Here is a 16,157-nt window from a genome sequence, read left to right as displayed (position 1 = left end):
CTACATGAGATAATTTCTGTAGGTGCAGCCTGCAAACACCACTTTCAGTTCTGTTTTCTTATAACAATGTTAGCTCCAGGGCTAGTCCAAAGTCTGCTACAAAGCAGTTTTTCTATTAACTCTCTTGGATAAATATAGCTCATGGTTTAATCAAGGCTGAACTCCAGGTAGGTGCGGAGTGAATCATCCGAGAACAAAAACTGAGCGCTGATAAAACAAATTAGGAGAAATGTGTGCCTAGAGGTAAGAGAAGAAATAAATTTTGCCAGTCAAGAGAGGGTCACAGAGAGATGAAGGAGAAGCCTTAGTTTTCACACAGTACATTCTTACCCTAGACCCAGACTTTTGTGTGTTGGCACATTTAAAATTACTGATAGCATTACTGTTCTTATGCCAATCAGATCACCCAGGTGGGAATTCCCCTACTTATATTGTCAAGGTTGAGAGGCTAAGAGGAAACAAAACAGCAGCGTGAGAGGAAGCTGGGCAAAGAATGATCAGCAAGAGAGAGACGAAACACAGCATAGGCTAACTGGCATGCAAGCACTGAAGCTGCAGGTGGCATCTCTGGGAATCTTTTCGGCGCAGACGTGAGTTTTCAGGTAGGTGAATGTTGGAGATGCAGGAAAAGGCAGTGGAGCTGCAATGCCAGAGCAAGAAGCAAATAGGGGGCCCTGAGAAGAGGCAACCTAATCTTTGCCATCAGTCCTCCTCTGCATGGGGGATTTGGGGTGCTCAAGGCTGCTGAGCAGGAGTGTGGGGTGGGGAGGGATTTCTGGCTGCCAGCAGAGGTAGAGCAGGAAGGTGCAATCACAGGCATCTGGCAGGGATGCATGACAGGCAAGCAGCAAAGGAAAGTTCTCCTGGAGAGCTGTGATATGCTGATGGGACCAATGTCCTCTGAGAAATGGGAGAGAGGAAAACCGCAAATGAAAAAGAGACAAAGACTGTGCCATTTCTGCTCAGTCTCCTCGTGGGAGGGTGCCTTGCATGTACTTTATCCTATTTGAATGTCATCTCACCTGGGTGTTGATGGCGACTGCCATGGGAAGGCTGGGAGTGAAGGTGGGGTGCCTTGGTTTCAGGAATTTGACCAGGAAAGAGCTCACTGAACAATGGCCTTGGGACATCAGCTGCGTCCTCACCTAACTCTGACCTGCTGCACATCCTCTGTGTCAGAAACAAGCAGAGGCATGGCCATGTGGATGTGTGGCTGTGCATACATGCTGTTAGAGCAGTGCTGGAGGTGAGAACTAGGACATGGGCAGCCCACACACTGCCGGGTGCAGAGCAGCAGCTTTCCCCAGTCTGCTTGTGGTTTGACCTTTTCACCAAACGGTGGTTCTCCCTCTGCAGGCTCCACAGCACTGCTCAGATTTACCAGCCCATATTTGGGTTGGTGCTCCCCAAGCTAGAATCAATTTGCACACTACTGGAATGCTTTATTTTAGCCCTTACATTAACCTTCCCCATTTGTGAGCATTTATAGAACCTCATTCTGTTGTCAGTCATGGTTTTGTTTGATAATACGTGCATGTTTCCTCAAATACTTCTACTCATGTGGGCCAGGGAAAATAATCTTGAACGTGCCTGATGTCTTGGACCCTTTTTCCACAACTCAGAAATAGTTTGCATATCTGGTTCATCACAGCACCTTATGGTATAAGGGCATCTGTGCAAATGTATGTATTTTTAGTTGCATTTCAGTTTAATTTTCTTACTGTGTCTTTTTAGTCCCCAGTACAACAGGGAGAAGAGATTTCTTGATAAGACAAAGATATCATGGACTGGGGCAATATTTCAGAGTGGGTGTGGAGAGGCCTGAAATGACCTTGTAAGGGTCTCAGGCAGGATCATTAGACAGGAACTGGAAGGGGAAGAGAATGGCTGAAAGTGAGTGAGGGTGGAAATGGGATTCCTCTGAGTGTTCAGATTACAGATGAACAAAAAACCTGGAAAGTAAGCATTCTGAATCACCAAATGCAGTTCAGTCCTGCAGTCCCTGAATGGTTTCAGGTTGGTGAGGTGGAGAACCATTAGGAATTTCCTGTGCAACACCTGCCCAGTTCCCTTGTGTGCTGCCAATTTTCCACCTATGAATAACCTGCCTATAGACAGCTTTTGATTGATCAGGTTGCCTGTTTGTTTCATCTTCTAAAAGTAAGTATTTTGATGACAAATTTAAAAATACCACCTAAATCTGTTGCTAGTGAAACTAGCAACACTACTCCTAGATTTACTCCTTTAGCCTACAGCACTGCATTATCCAGTTATTCTTGGGATACTAAAAAGCCCTGCAAAAGAGCCTTATCTGGACAGCAGATGAGTCAAACTACAGACAACAATTTTTTGTTTGGGATTCATGTGGACAAATATCTGAGTATCTGAACTGTGATACTCCATTTTAAGGCAATAGGATCATTTCTCTTGGAATCATCACATCTTACACTGAGCATCCAATACACACAATATTAATTGCTCCTAAAAGATGTTCTTTCTCTCCATTGGCTTTGGAGGACATGGTGGATGACCAGTTCAGCTGTGGGTATCTACAGACAGGGAAGAGAACCTTATCCTTCAAGATCCATGGTCTACATCAGAGACAAACAGAGATAAAAGGAAGGTTACACAAGGGATCAAAATGTTTCTAGTCCTGCAGGTGGGAAGAGATGGAATGACTGAAAAAATTATCCATAATTTTTTCTTCCCTCCCCATATGCCCAAACCATCTCAGTCAATTCTGCCCCTTTTGGATAATCTTAAGCAGTTATGACTAAAAATAATGCAACTGGAAATGTGGGATTTTTCTGTATCAACTTGTATACCTGGGTCAACTATTGTAAAACAAATCAGAATATGGATTCAGAGTAGAGTAGGTCTTCTGCACAGAGTCTCAGGGGGATGACTGAGGGAGAAAGCAGTTCTCAAGGAGCCAGTCTAACCTGATTTACCTGATAGAGAGCCCACAATGATTTTGTGAACTCATTGATTGACCCCTTTGGGCATTGTTCACTCTTTCCACCCTCAGCAAGATACCTACTGAGGTACTTGGGTTTTGTGGCACGTTGGGGAAAACTACATTTTAAAAAAGCTCTTTGATCCTTGTCAAGAAAGGTTATATTTCAATATACAGTAAAGGTTTTAAAGGGAAAAGACCTCTCTTAGGCTTCAAAAATTGTTCTTCCAGCTCCTCAGAAGGACAGAGGAACTGAAGATATACTACTGAAAGTAAAGACAAGCTGGATATTGCAGGAAGCTTTTAACCCTGTTCACAGGACATTTACAGTCGGAGTAGGAAAGGCAGATAAAAAGAAGAACGGACTGAAACAAATGCATTCATTTTTGCCCTATTTTCAGAATAGAGATTAGACATATGCTTGAAGTAAGTATTACACTTGAATGTTACTATTTAGTGTGAGGTGCTGACCCTTCTTGATGTAACCAGGACTTGAAACACTTAGAGGAGACTCCCTGTGGTAAAAAATGAATATGCAAAATAATATTCAGATTCAGAAGAAGGAGACCTGAGGCGAGATTGAAGTATGAAGGCTACTTACTAAACAGGAGAATCAGAGTAATAACTAATCTGTTTCAACTCTGAACTGTGTTAAAACAAAATATTTTAACAGTGCCTTCAACAAGACAGAACAGTAAAAATAATATTTTAGATTTATTCAAAATGTACCTTCTTCAAAACAAGATATGCATCTTATATTTGCTCTGACTTTCATATTTCATGTTTCATATTTTAGGCAATATAATGACTACGCCCACCTGGCAAGCGTTGGCCATCTACATGGTCTTAGCTGCAAACCTCTCCGAACAGCAAGCACTGAAGCAGGCTTGTCCTTCATGCGGTGCCAGTCAGCTTTGCAACTGCTCCTCCATGGGCTTGGCCTTCATTCCCCCTGGGCTCACGGCCAAAATCACAGTGTTAAACCTGGCCCACAACAGGATAAAGCGCATCCAATCCCAGGACCTGCAGCAGGCTGTGAACCTGAGAGCCCTGCTGCTGCAGTCCAACGAAATCAGCTCCATAGATGAGGACTCCTTCCAGTCCCTGGCAAAACTGGAGCTCTTGGACTTATCAAATAACAGCTTGGCTCACTTGTCCCCTATGTGGTTTGGGCACCTTTTTTCACTCCAGCACCTCTACCTTCAAGGCAATTCCTACAGAGACCTGGGACAGAGCTCCCCCTTTTCTAGCCTGAGGAACCTGAGTTCTCTCCACCTGGGCAGCCCGCAGCTCTCCGTGATAAGGCAAGGGAACTTTGAGGGCATTGAGTTTCTGCACAGGTTGTGGATTGATGGCAGCAATCTCAGTCAGTACGAGGAGGGAAGTTTGAAATCAATTAAGGAGATAAATCACATGATCATAGGCATAAGAAATATTACTGTGTTCTCAGAAATTGTTAGGGACCTTCTGCACTCTGTCACTTGGCTGGAAGTGAGAAGAATAGCATTTGGTATCACTGCAGAAATGCAAGCACTGAGAGTCATGTCTTCATCTTTTGTAAAGAAGCTTTCTTTTAGACAGATCTTACTAACAGATGCTACCGTGCCTGAGATTGCCAGCATTTTAGAAGACATGCCAAAATTAGCAGAGCTGGAGCTGGTAGACAGTAGACTCTTGGGAACCGGACAATGGAAAATGCAAATTCAAGTAAAGCAATCACAGACACTTAAAGTTATCACAATAGAGAAATTATCTATAGAAGAATTTTACTTGTTTACAGATCTTCAGCCAGTGGAAGGTCTACTATCTCTTTTTACAAGAATCACAGTTTGGGAAACCAAGGTTTTTTTGGTACCATGCAGAATTTCCCAACAGCTTCTGTCATTAGAATATCTTGACCTTAGTGCAAATTTGCTTGGAGACCAGAGTTTAGAACATTCAGCCTGTCAGGGTGGTTGGCCATCCCTACAAACTCTAAATTTAAGTCAGAATTCACTGAGTGACTTAGAAATCACAAGTAAAAGTTTGTCTCATCTAGGAAACCTAATTGTTTTAGACATTAGCCAAAATAATTTTGGTGAGATTCCAGATGCGTGTAAATGGCCAGAAAACCTGAAATATTTAAATCTGTCCAGCACTCAAATTCCTAAAGTAACAAGCTGCATTCCTGAAACGCTGGAAGTTTTGGATGTTAGTGGAAACAACCTGAAGGAGTTTGGACTGCAGCTCCCACTTCTGAAAGAGCTGTACCTCACAAGAAACCAGCTGAAGGCCCTGCCGGGTGCTGCACCCATTCCAAATTTAGTGGCCTTGTCCGTCAGAAGAAACAAGCTGAACAGTTTCTCCAAGGAGGAGTTTGAGTCGTTCAGGAGAATGGAGCTGCTGGATGCCAGTGACAACAACTTCATCTGCTCCTGTGAGTTCCTCTCCTTTGTCCAGCACGAAGCCGGGATAGGCCAGGTGCTGGTGGGGTGGCCGGACAAGTACGTGTGTGACTCTCCGCTGGCGGTGAGAGGGGCGCAGGTTGGCGCTCTGCACCTGTCCCTGATGGAGTGCCACAGGTCCCTGGTGGTGTCGTTGATCTGCGTGCTGGTGTTCCTGGTGATCCTGCTGCTGGTGGCCGTCGGCTACAAGTACCACGTGGTCTGGTACCTGCGGATGACGTGGGCGTGGCTGCAAGCCAAGCGGAAGCCCAAGCGCGCCCCGCCAAAGGACGTCTGCTACGACGCTTTTGTCTCCTACAGCGAGAACGACTCCGACTGGGTGGAGAACACCATGGTGCAGGAGCTGGAGCAGGCCTGCCCTCCCTTCCGGCTCTGCCTGCACAAGCGGGACTTTGTGCCTGGGAAGTGGATTGTGGACAACATCATCGACTCCATTGAGAAGAGCCACAAAACGCTCTTTGTGCTGTCCGAGCACTTTGTGCAGAGCGAGTGGTGCAAATACGAGCTGGACTTCTCGCATTTCCGCCTCTTTGATGAGAACAACGACGCGGCGATTCTTGTCCTCCTGGAGCCCATCCAGAGCAAAGCGATTCCCAAGAGATTCTGCAAGCTGCGGAAGATCATGAACACAAAGACTTACCTGGAGTGGCCTCTCGAAGAGGACCAGCAGCAGATCTTTTGGTTTAATTTGAAAATTGCTCTAAGATCATAGACAGGGAAATTAAGGAACAAAAATGTAGTGAATCTAGTCTGGATTTGTTTCAGTTGCCTGGTTGTCTCATTACTTATTTTCATCTCACGTACAGAGAGCTGGGCTATTGCAAATTGTAACAGTTGCTATGAGATAATTACTTTTTGTAGCCATTGTTCTGAATAGTTGTACAGGTTTGGGCTGGAATACAGTCAATTTTGTTCAGAGCTCCTTCTGTGGTGCTGTGGTTTGTATTTGTGGCCAAAAGAGTGTCCATAACACAGGGGCTCTTTAGTTATTGCTCAACTGTGCTTGCACAGCATCAAGGTTTCCAAAAGCACAAGCATTTTCCATTTCTCATGCCATCCTGCCTGTGAGCAGGCAAGGGTTGTATCATAATTTGGGAGGGGACACATCTAGGACAGCTGATCCCAGCTGACCGAAAGGGTGTCCTACACATAATGTCATGGCCCATGACAACATAATCAGCACTAAAAGTTGTGTGAAAGAAAGAGAGGATGTTTGGAGTTAACATATTTGCCTTCCCAGGTAAAAGTTCTGTGTCATGGAGTTCTGCTTTCATGGCAAAGGCTAAACATTTTCCTGTTGATGCAAATTAATTCCTTCTGGTTTGCTTGTGAGCACAGTTTTTACTTTACCTGTTGAACTGCCTTAATGTGAACTCCCAAGTTTTCTCACTTTTACCCTTCAGATTTTCTCCCTGGTTTCACTGAGGGGAGAGAGAGAGTGGATTTGTGGTGCTGAGCTGCCTTCTGAGTTTAAACAGCAATAGTTATCTGCACATGTTAATCAGCAATACCAGCAAAAGCTGTGTCATTTAAATATTTAATGATGAAAAGTCGAATAGATACACAGCTATGTAGTTTATATGTCCTCATCTTTGCAAAGGTTTCAGGACAGAACCTGCCTAGCCAAGGGTTTTTCTGCATTCTTTGTATAAACTACTTCTTATCAAATGCTATAAAAGTCAGTTTCTGCAGCAAAGAATTTTGTCCTAGCGCTCCTAGTCAATGGATCTAAGGACTGATTCTCTGTATTTCATTGTTACAGAAAGTTTAATTCCCAGATCTCCTGAAAATCATGTCTTCAAGTCTTAATGTAGAAATATGCTTTCTCACTGCATTTCTGTCTGTTGTAGCTTTTAGGTTCTATAATTTCCTTTATGAAAGACATCTATGGAGGATGATTTATGTCTAATTTTGTTGTACTGTATGTGGCAATAGATGCTCCAGAGTAGGGTTCAAATACCCTTCTGACTAGCACAAGCGGAGTTTAAGCTGCTCTCAGCTACAGTGTGGGAAACACAAATATATTGTCCTTGAATCCAACACTATGTTCATCCCCTTGTTTAGCAACCTTAACATAGTCATGAAAAGAACATTTCCTACCTTTTACTCTCTCTGTAAATGTAGTCCACAAAACCAGAGTGGGTGGAGAACATCCCACATAGGATATTGTGTTTGCTGTGAGGTGGGGTTGTGTTTTCCTGAGAAGGTTACTGGGACAAGGGTCCTAATTGGTGGAAAAATTGAACAAATGGAAGACTGTCGCCAGATTCATCCTTCAGAGCTGATGTAAAAAGAAAGGGATGTCTTTGTGATATTCTCCTTGCAGCCACGTAAAATTTTGGGTGAACTCTAATAGCTTGATTCTGGTAGGCCAGAAGGACCATGAACTTCTGGATCAGTTCAGGACTTAGGCACAGCCATTTCCAGGCACATACTGAAGTATGTAGTAAGTAGGTCTTAAAAACTTTCAAATGGAATCACCTACAACATTTGGCTGTACCTGTGATGAGACCATGTCCAAATTAGTGGTTTTATTACTGTTTTGATCTTGGGCATCTAATGTGGTACAAAAACCCTGTTCAAACACCTCACTGTAACTGAGTTGATTGCATTGGAAGTTTCCTCTCACTGCTGGTTACTTGTTGTGTTACTCCTTTTAGCCACTCCTCTGCACAGCCAAAGTGTCAGTGAGAGCAAGCTATCCCTGTTTTTTGCTAGTCATTGAGAGAGCTGAGGATATACCTGCTTCCACAGGTGTACACCCACAAGCAGGCAACTTTGACAGCACATTGAAAATTAACAGTTTATTTATATGCATTTTTGCATTTATTAATGCAGGCATAACACATAGTACGGATTATTAACTTTGTTACTTTATCTAAGCTAAAAAAGCCACCTTCTTTCTATTTATTCAAGATTTGCTCTTTCTTTCATTTACTTTGCTTTTTTCTTAAGCACATCATTTCCCATTTTTAGCATCTAGACCTTATTTTCACCTATAGATGGCTTCGTACAATATCTGCTTTATTCTTATATATATTATATATATATTAGCATAATAATTTGTATTATATTATATTATATTATAGTGTAGTGTATCTTTGATTTCTAATAGCAATGTAGAGATTCTTAAAATACTGATCATGTTTAATCTGAATTCAGAAGCTACTTCTGCTATGTATTTTTTCATTCTAGGAAATCTATTTTTTTTTCTAGCATGAACTTCCCATTAAAACCATCAATTTATTTTAATTCTTACTTTGAGAAAATATAATATGTTTTCATAGCAAGCTGCATAGCCTCACTGTACTGCAAAAAGAGGCAAAAGTGTTTCTAGCATACCACAATTCCACCCATTGCTACTTTTTCTAGTCTTGTAAAATTAAGTACAGAATATGCATATTATTGTAGAGAGGTAAATGTCCAACACTTTGAATTCTCGCCAATAATCTGCACCCTATTCTAGAACCAGTGAGTAAGTAATGCCTTGAAGGATGCCTGTAACAATTGACTGCCAAACCACCAGATAGCAGAGACAGTCCAGAAGTTGTCATAAAATATTTGGGTGTTCCCATGCAATCTGTTCATAAGGAAACTGGAGAGAATATCTGCAACAATAGGTAAATCTTTTATTTATTGTATGTATTGTATAAAATCTTGTATTTTTCTTAGTCAGAATAAAAGATACAGTATTGGGTTAAATTTTTGAAATAACATTTTTTTTTTAGTGCTTATAATTTACTTTCTTAATGCCCTTAATTTACTTTCTTTCTTTCTTCTTTTTTTTTTTCTTCTTTTTTATTTTTTTTTTAGAGGTAAGGTTAAAATTAAATATCCTACGGTTAAAATAGGCTCCAAGAAAATAAGCCAAACCTTGCTTGCAAAACTCAAGCAGTTTTCTACAGATACAGCAGCAGATCTTAAAGTATTTTTTTACTTGCTAAAGGAAAAATCTTGTTTCTTAACTACTAAAAGGGAAAAGATAGCTTGTTCTGGAAGTGCATTACATAATTTTTTTAAAAAAATTTGTTAAAGAACAAAATGCACTGTATGGTCTTTCTAAAATTGTGATTTATAATGTTCCTCTCATTATAAAAATTAATTCTGGATGTCTTGAGATCAAGAAGCAAAATATATATGTACTTTTCCTAGCTTGCTCAGGGTCTTAGATAAGGTAAAGGCAAACAGAACTATCATCTTCCCTAAATATAATTTTTCCTTAATAATAACAGGTTTTCCATTCATTTAATGTGGCCATCTCATCCCTCTGCTGCAGATCAAAACAAGAATTAGTAAGCAATCAGGCTCTGGTTTACAAAACCCAGATGAAAAGCACACTCGTTACACAGAGGGTTTGGGTTGCTTAACAACCCCTTCAAATCAGCTTTCTCAGGGCAGTCTGGGCAAGTTTGGTTCTTTTCAACAATGCACTGGCTGTGGATGAAGGATTCATGAAACCCACTATCAGGTGTATTGTTAAAGCATCTTTCAAATGCAAAAAAACGCAGCGCTTACATCTGCAAACCTGGCCAAAGCATCAGCAGATAATTTTAAAAACTGAGTGTGGACACTGCCTGGTTTTATAACCAAGCAGTTTCAAATCACTTAATATATTTGGACTATTTGGAGTTACTGTAAAGCTGAATCCAAAGTTCTGAACATCCAGACTGATATTTGTATTTTCCAGCTCACAGGGAGCCAGGATACTTTTATGACGTGCAGAAGTGGGTGATTAGTAACATTGTTCCAGCACATATTCAATACTTTTCATTTTGATTTTCTGAAATGCCAGGTGTGGAGTTGTTTGGTATCCCTGGGTCACTGGCTCTTCTGTCAGGCTCTAGGGTACAGGACATTGGTTGAGAAGGGTTCCATATCTGCCTTAAAACTACCTGGCAAACTGCCCCAGGCACAGCTGGAGGAAATCCTCTGCAATACACAGGAGTGGAGCCTGAATTAGCAGACCTGGGTCAGCATGCCTGGTCTAATGTCCTGCCAGGCACACCCACAAAGGCTGCACACCAAATACCTGCATGGTGGATTTTAACCTTGACCCATAGGATTATAGTCACTCTTGCATCAGTTTGTCAGCCAGAAATCTGCATGGCCTCAGCTAGTGTTACAGAACTGAAAAACAGTTTGTGTTCCTATTTTTACCTCTGCACAATGTTATTTCTGAATGTGGTTTTGGTTCCTTCTTTTTCTTGGTATTTATTGTCATCATTATTTTTTAATACAACATAAAAGAGGAGAAAACAACGGTTTCATAATTACATGGAAAGGACGTCCATGATTACAGGACAGCTGTTAGGTATTTTCAATGATCCCTTCTTTTTTTATATCCATGAGGATTTTCTTGACACAGACTGCACAGATGTCATTGGACAAATTCCTTGTTGGTATGCCACTGATGTTGTAAAACTGTCAAGATCAAATTTACAGGAAATAAAGAAGCCAAATATTTGCTTAGTGTCAAGGATGCATAAACACATTTCAGCTGCCATCAGAGATAAGGATAGCATGAAAATGGCTACAGTTGTCTAGGTTTACTAGTGCCAGGATTCACAGTTACCAAAGAATAATTAAAATCTTATTGCTGATGCAAGAATTTTAACAACCATCTGCTTGATGTTAAGTAACTGGACGTAAGGTGATTATGTCAGCATAATTCCCTTATTTGAAAGGGGCAGATAGGAGCTATAAAAAGGAAAGGACAAGAAGAGTCTTTCACAGACTTTGGGGAAGGAAGAAACTTGCCTTCCTATGGCCGTCAGGAAAATTGTGTCATTTCTTGCACATAGAGATCTGCCTGTTGGAAGCCCCAAATCCCCAAAGGCCTAGTGCATGTCAGTGGCTACTGAGTGCTCTCCTAATCACAAGATTGATGAGGGAGTTCAATCATTTGTATGTGGCAAAAGAACAGCTCTTCTCAAGGAAAAGAGAAGTTAGTTTACTGCAGGAGTATCCAGTAGACCTTATTCTCATGAACCCAGGGGCAAAAGTGACTCAAGAGCTCAATTCCGGTCCTTGCCAGTGGTATTGGGGGTGGAAGCCATGTAGGCAGGACAAAATTCCCCAGTCTCTTCCCATCACTCTCATAGTACAGTACATAAAAAAGTAGTGTCATGGCAAAATCCACAGAGTCATCAGACTTTTCTGTCATAAGACCATGAAAGATTACTCATGTCAGTCTATTCTTCACCAAACACCAGAAGTTCTTAATGCACCTAGAAATTTTACCTGGGTAGAATTTTCTTTATGTTTGTCCAGAATTTCTGCATCCCACTCAGAGCTACTGTGCTGGACCCAGCTTGAGCTGCTGTCTGACCAGAAATTCCAGGGATTCCTCAAGTAGATCAACCTCATAATACATCTGATGTAAGTCCAACACTTCTTGAAGGGGTTGCAGATATTGCAGCCCTTGTTCCTTCAATCATCTGTTCCTTTAAGTCTCAGAACTATTGCCCATACATTGTGCGGTTGTAATTTACAAGTACATAGCTCTGATGGAAAATTCTTGGCAGAAACTTAGCAATCTTGTGTTATCAGTACTGTTCAGTTTTATTCTCTTGAAGTGTTTTCTTTAGCTAAATTCCCCCACCAGTGTATTTTTAAGACACAGGTACAAAATTTGTCAGTTCTTATTTAAAGGCTTTTACTTTGTGTCCTGTAGCAGCTGAAATGACAAGTCCTTTTTAATGTTGAGAAGCTCCAGTTTCATGATATTTTGTAGCCAGGTTTCAGTCTCCCAAGACCTGTTACACATAATACAGTCTCAGAGAGTTAACATGGGACATTAACATTTTTGCAGACTCTATTGGGCTGTGATGTTTGGGAGTAGGGGATTAGATACCACTTGCTGCATTTTAGCAAAGATTTTGCTCTGAGGAATTTATATTCAGTGGACTCTTTCACCTACAGAAACGTAACATTTCTTTGACTGGCATGTTACACCTTATTAAGATTTGGCTGATTTTGTTGCTTCTGCAAAACAGTGAAATGAATCAAATTGTTCTGTATAGTAAAACTAAATAAAGTCTCTTTCTAAAAGAATATGTGTCAGCTTGACCTACCTGCAGCGAGTAGCTGTGGCTCTAAAAGTAGTTCATAACCTACTCTCAGCATTGCTGGCTGTCAAGCATATTCATACTTAATGTGTTAGGGTGCTTGCTGCTGCAAAACAAAATGAAAATTAGCCCACAGTTTGAAGGAAGCAGTAGCTCACTGGAGTAAAAATCTTTGGCAGTAGTCAAAAATAGAGAAGATTGGCAAGCAACATTTAAATGTGGTAGAGTAGGAAATCATGATCATCAGAAAGAATCCCAGTGTACTTTTGATATGAATGTACTTATTTGTTTTTATCCATTATGTCAAGCCTTTTGATGTCTCATCACCTTTGGGTGCATAAATGGAGGACTGAGGACTAACTCAGAAGTTAGGGGATTATATAATTGAACACAGCGGCTGTACAAAGTTGAAGGGTTTTCCCCTGCTCTCTTCACACCACAAACACAAGTTGTAAATAGATTTAAAATCAAACTTCAGGTCAGCTATGCAATAAAAAAACCCTCAAGAAGCAGGAGGACCTACATCTCCACAATGCAAATGGGGTTTCATATGCAGAAGTGGCTGGTGAGGACAGCAGCCTAGAGCAATTTCTCTGCATACAAAGCAAAATCTATCAAATAGAAAATCATAACTATTGCCAATCCCAATTTTACCTGAAGTTACTTACCTAAAGAATTAATTAAATCCAAACACAATAAACATTAACCCTCAATCCCAATTGCATTTATGGATTGTGAAGAGCAATTTGTACACTAACATAGAAATAGAAAAAAAAAAGACTGCTCAAGACCTTGAGTATTTTGTGGAGTGGCACAGAATGATACATGTGTAGCTTCCACTGAAGTATTTATATAAATTCAACAAGTTTTACACTTCTGTATTTTGCTCTTACTTAAAGGTGAATAAAAATGTATGATACAGGAGAAAGTACAGGAATGAGACCACATCAAACCCAGTTTGTTTTGCTTCAGTCTTCACAAAAAATGGTAATTGTGAACAGATTGCTAACATAATTAAAGCTTACATTTGGAATTGTGAAGTTTGGAATTGTGAAGGAGGGAAACAAAGGAGGACTAGAAGAGGTAGAAAATAACTGAGGTAAGTTAGATATAGCCAAGTCACTATACCATCTATGAAATTTATCTAAAAAAAGCCCCAAAAATCTAAAAAACAACAAAAATGGGACATCCTGTGATGTTCTTCCCAAGAGAGTTTGCCCTGAAAGTGATGTAATAGTAATAACTGTGAGCATTCCTCACATGGACAGGGTTTCTCACCAGCAAAGGTTGATGGTGAAATAAAGAGAAACAACACACATAAGCAGCAGTGGGACTGTTGGCAAAATTGAGACAGTCATTTCAAAGTAATGACATCCCACATTTCCATTGTGTGTGCTCAGGTTTGATTAACACACTGTCAAACTCTAAAAATTAGCCATAAAATGTTACTTGTACAATATCTGACCCAGGAGTGCCTTTGACTCTAGAATGTTAGTCTGACTTGCACCCTGTAAATAATCAGTAAATCCAATTTTTGGTTATAATAACGAGATACAACTCATCAGACCCCCCCTCATATCATATGCTTAGAATCTAAATTGTCTATTGGTAGATTTATTTTTACTGGAAGAAACATTAAAGTTTGTTTTAGAACTCAAATTAGGTATGGTGACCACAAGGTTAAAGCTTTGGGAGCAAGTTTTCTGGAATCAGTGGAGGCAATTTGCCCTTTAATCCTTAGAGCTGCTTTTAGGAACTTTCAGATAGACACTTTTGGCTACACTGCTCTGGGGGGTGCTGGGGTACATAACCACACTCATGTAGGCTTTTCCTAAAACCTCTTTCTTCAGCACAAAGTGCCATGTCTTGAAGTTTTAAATGCTTTTCCTAAATGAGATTTCATCAAAATCAATACATATATTAGCTTGAGCTGCCCACAGTGATGAAATATTCTATTTCTTTTCCAATAAGCACATATATGTCCTTTTCCAATCAGCTCATATTTGATACCCACTGAAGAGTTAAAAGCCCTGTAATGTCAGTTTTCTCTGTAGTCACATTAATAAACCATGGATTTGGGATTGTGGAAACCTGATGATGGCCAGGATAAAGCAAGACTGACTTTAGTATGTGTTTGTAGAGTTAACTCCTGGGTCCTTACAGAAATGTTGCTAAAAATAAAATCCCCCAAAACTGAGTGGAGACAGATTTAAAATTTATGTTTCATTTGGTGCGGGGGGATTCTTTAAAAGCAAACAAAAAGTACAATTCACCTAGAGTAAAAGGATATTTCTGTGGAAGATGAATCTCTTGCCTTAATCCAAATAGTAGAATTCTGAAGGAATGTGTGCTACACATTACTTCAGAAACTTGAAACAGTTTTGCCACAGATTTCAGCTGTAGGAGGACTCTCTTCTTCCCTAAGAAAAAAAGGGGAACCCTTAAAAATAATTTCCCCAAGCCCCAGATAGCATGGAACCCTTGAACAAATTGGTATTTTACAATTCAGGTTTAAATAAATTAAGAGATAGAAACACCTGTAGGAGATAACAACACAGCATCACTAGATCACATCAGTGTTAGGCCTTTCTCCACCCTGCAGCCCTGACTGTAGGAGGGCTCAGTCTGCTGCCTGTGACCATAAAAGTGACAGAGCTCCTTCCATGCCCTTCTGACATGCCACAGGTGAGTGGCCTCTACTCATCCCTGACTGCAGATCCTGAGGTTTCCCAGCCTTCACCAGAGGCTACCAAAGGTTTCCTGTTGCCTGCCTGGCTGCTGTCCAACACGAGCCCTCTCTGCTGTGCTTGTGAACTGTGGGTTGCTTGTTTTTGTTTTCCAGTAAAGTTAAGTTTGAATTTAAGTGGTAAAGCCAAAACTGCTTGACTACACATATTCAGAAAATTGGCTACTTTCTAATACAAAATTGTAATGGAATTTTGTTATCATCTTAGCTGGACAATTAAATGCTAATTAATTAAAAAATGGTAGCAACAACCTTCTCTTGGGTGATGGCAGTTATCAGATCAATTGATATATATTACTTTCATATATATATATATATATATTATATATATATATATATAATATATATTACAGTAATTGCTTCAATTTTCTTTTTTGATTTTTATGTCTTCCAAATTGTTAATTTTAATATTATTAGCCTCTACATGAAATGCATGAGTATTTTGTCATGTAAATGAGAACAAAGATAGGAATCAAGTCATATAGATGTAAACCCCAGTATTGATTTATTATTAATACTGGAAGGTCACCATCTGGACAATACCATAAAGTAATACATCTGCATTGCTGCTAAATAGGAGCTTTAACATCTGGATCATATTATTCCAAATTTTCCTCATCCACTCATCATAGAAAGAGGAATTTCCTGACAAATTAGATTGCTGCCCAAAGGTAAAATGTTTTTCTCATTACCATACTTTAAACGAGCTCTAAAAGACCTAGAAGTGAAGTCAGCATCAGCGTCATAGACAACTTTCCCATTTTCTAATTATGCAGATTAAATAGGTCCTACAAGCACCAACTGAAAAACATCCATCCTCTCCTTCCCTCACAATGCTCTCCCCCACTCTGAGGAAGTAAGAATGACTATCACCAGGAAATTCAACATAAGAGCATTATCCCACTATCCTTTCCATCTTATAGCATAAGGTAAAAACTGTATAT

The 16,157-nt window shown here is 40.2% G+C and overlaps 1 protein-coding gene across 1 annotated transcript; it reads left to right on the top strand.

Annotated features, from left to right (window-relative positions):
* Nucleotides 1-422: 422 nt before the first annotated feature.
* TLR2 (toll like receptor 2) lies at nucleotides 423-8,401 on the top strand. Its single transcript, XM_005517567.3, has 2 exons — nucleotides 423-602; nucleotides 3,753-8,401. Exon 2 carries the CDS (start codon nucleotides 3,761-3,763, stop codon nucleotides 6,110-6,112), a length of 2,352 nt encoding a protein of 783 aa, XP_005517624.2. The 5' UTR covers nucleotides 423-602; nucleotides 3,753-3,760; the 3' UTR covers nucleotides 6,113-8,401.
* The last annotated feature ends 7,756 nt before the right edge of the window (nucleotides 8,402-16,157 follow it).

This window comes from Pseudopodoces humilis, chromosome 6 (genome assembly GCF_049639895.1).
Source record: "Pseudopodoces humilis isolate 2021_Gansu_Grassland_sample_001 chromosome 6, ASM4963989v1, whole genome shotgun sequence".
Lineage (NCBI taxonomy): Eukaryota > Metazoa > Chordata > Aves > Passeriformes > Paridae > Pseudopodoces > Pseudopodoces humilis.
Note: the sequence above shows the minus strand (reverse complement) of the source record. Positions and strands in the feature narration are given on the sequence as shown.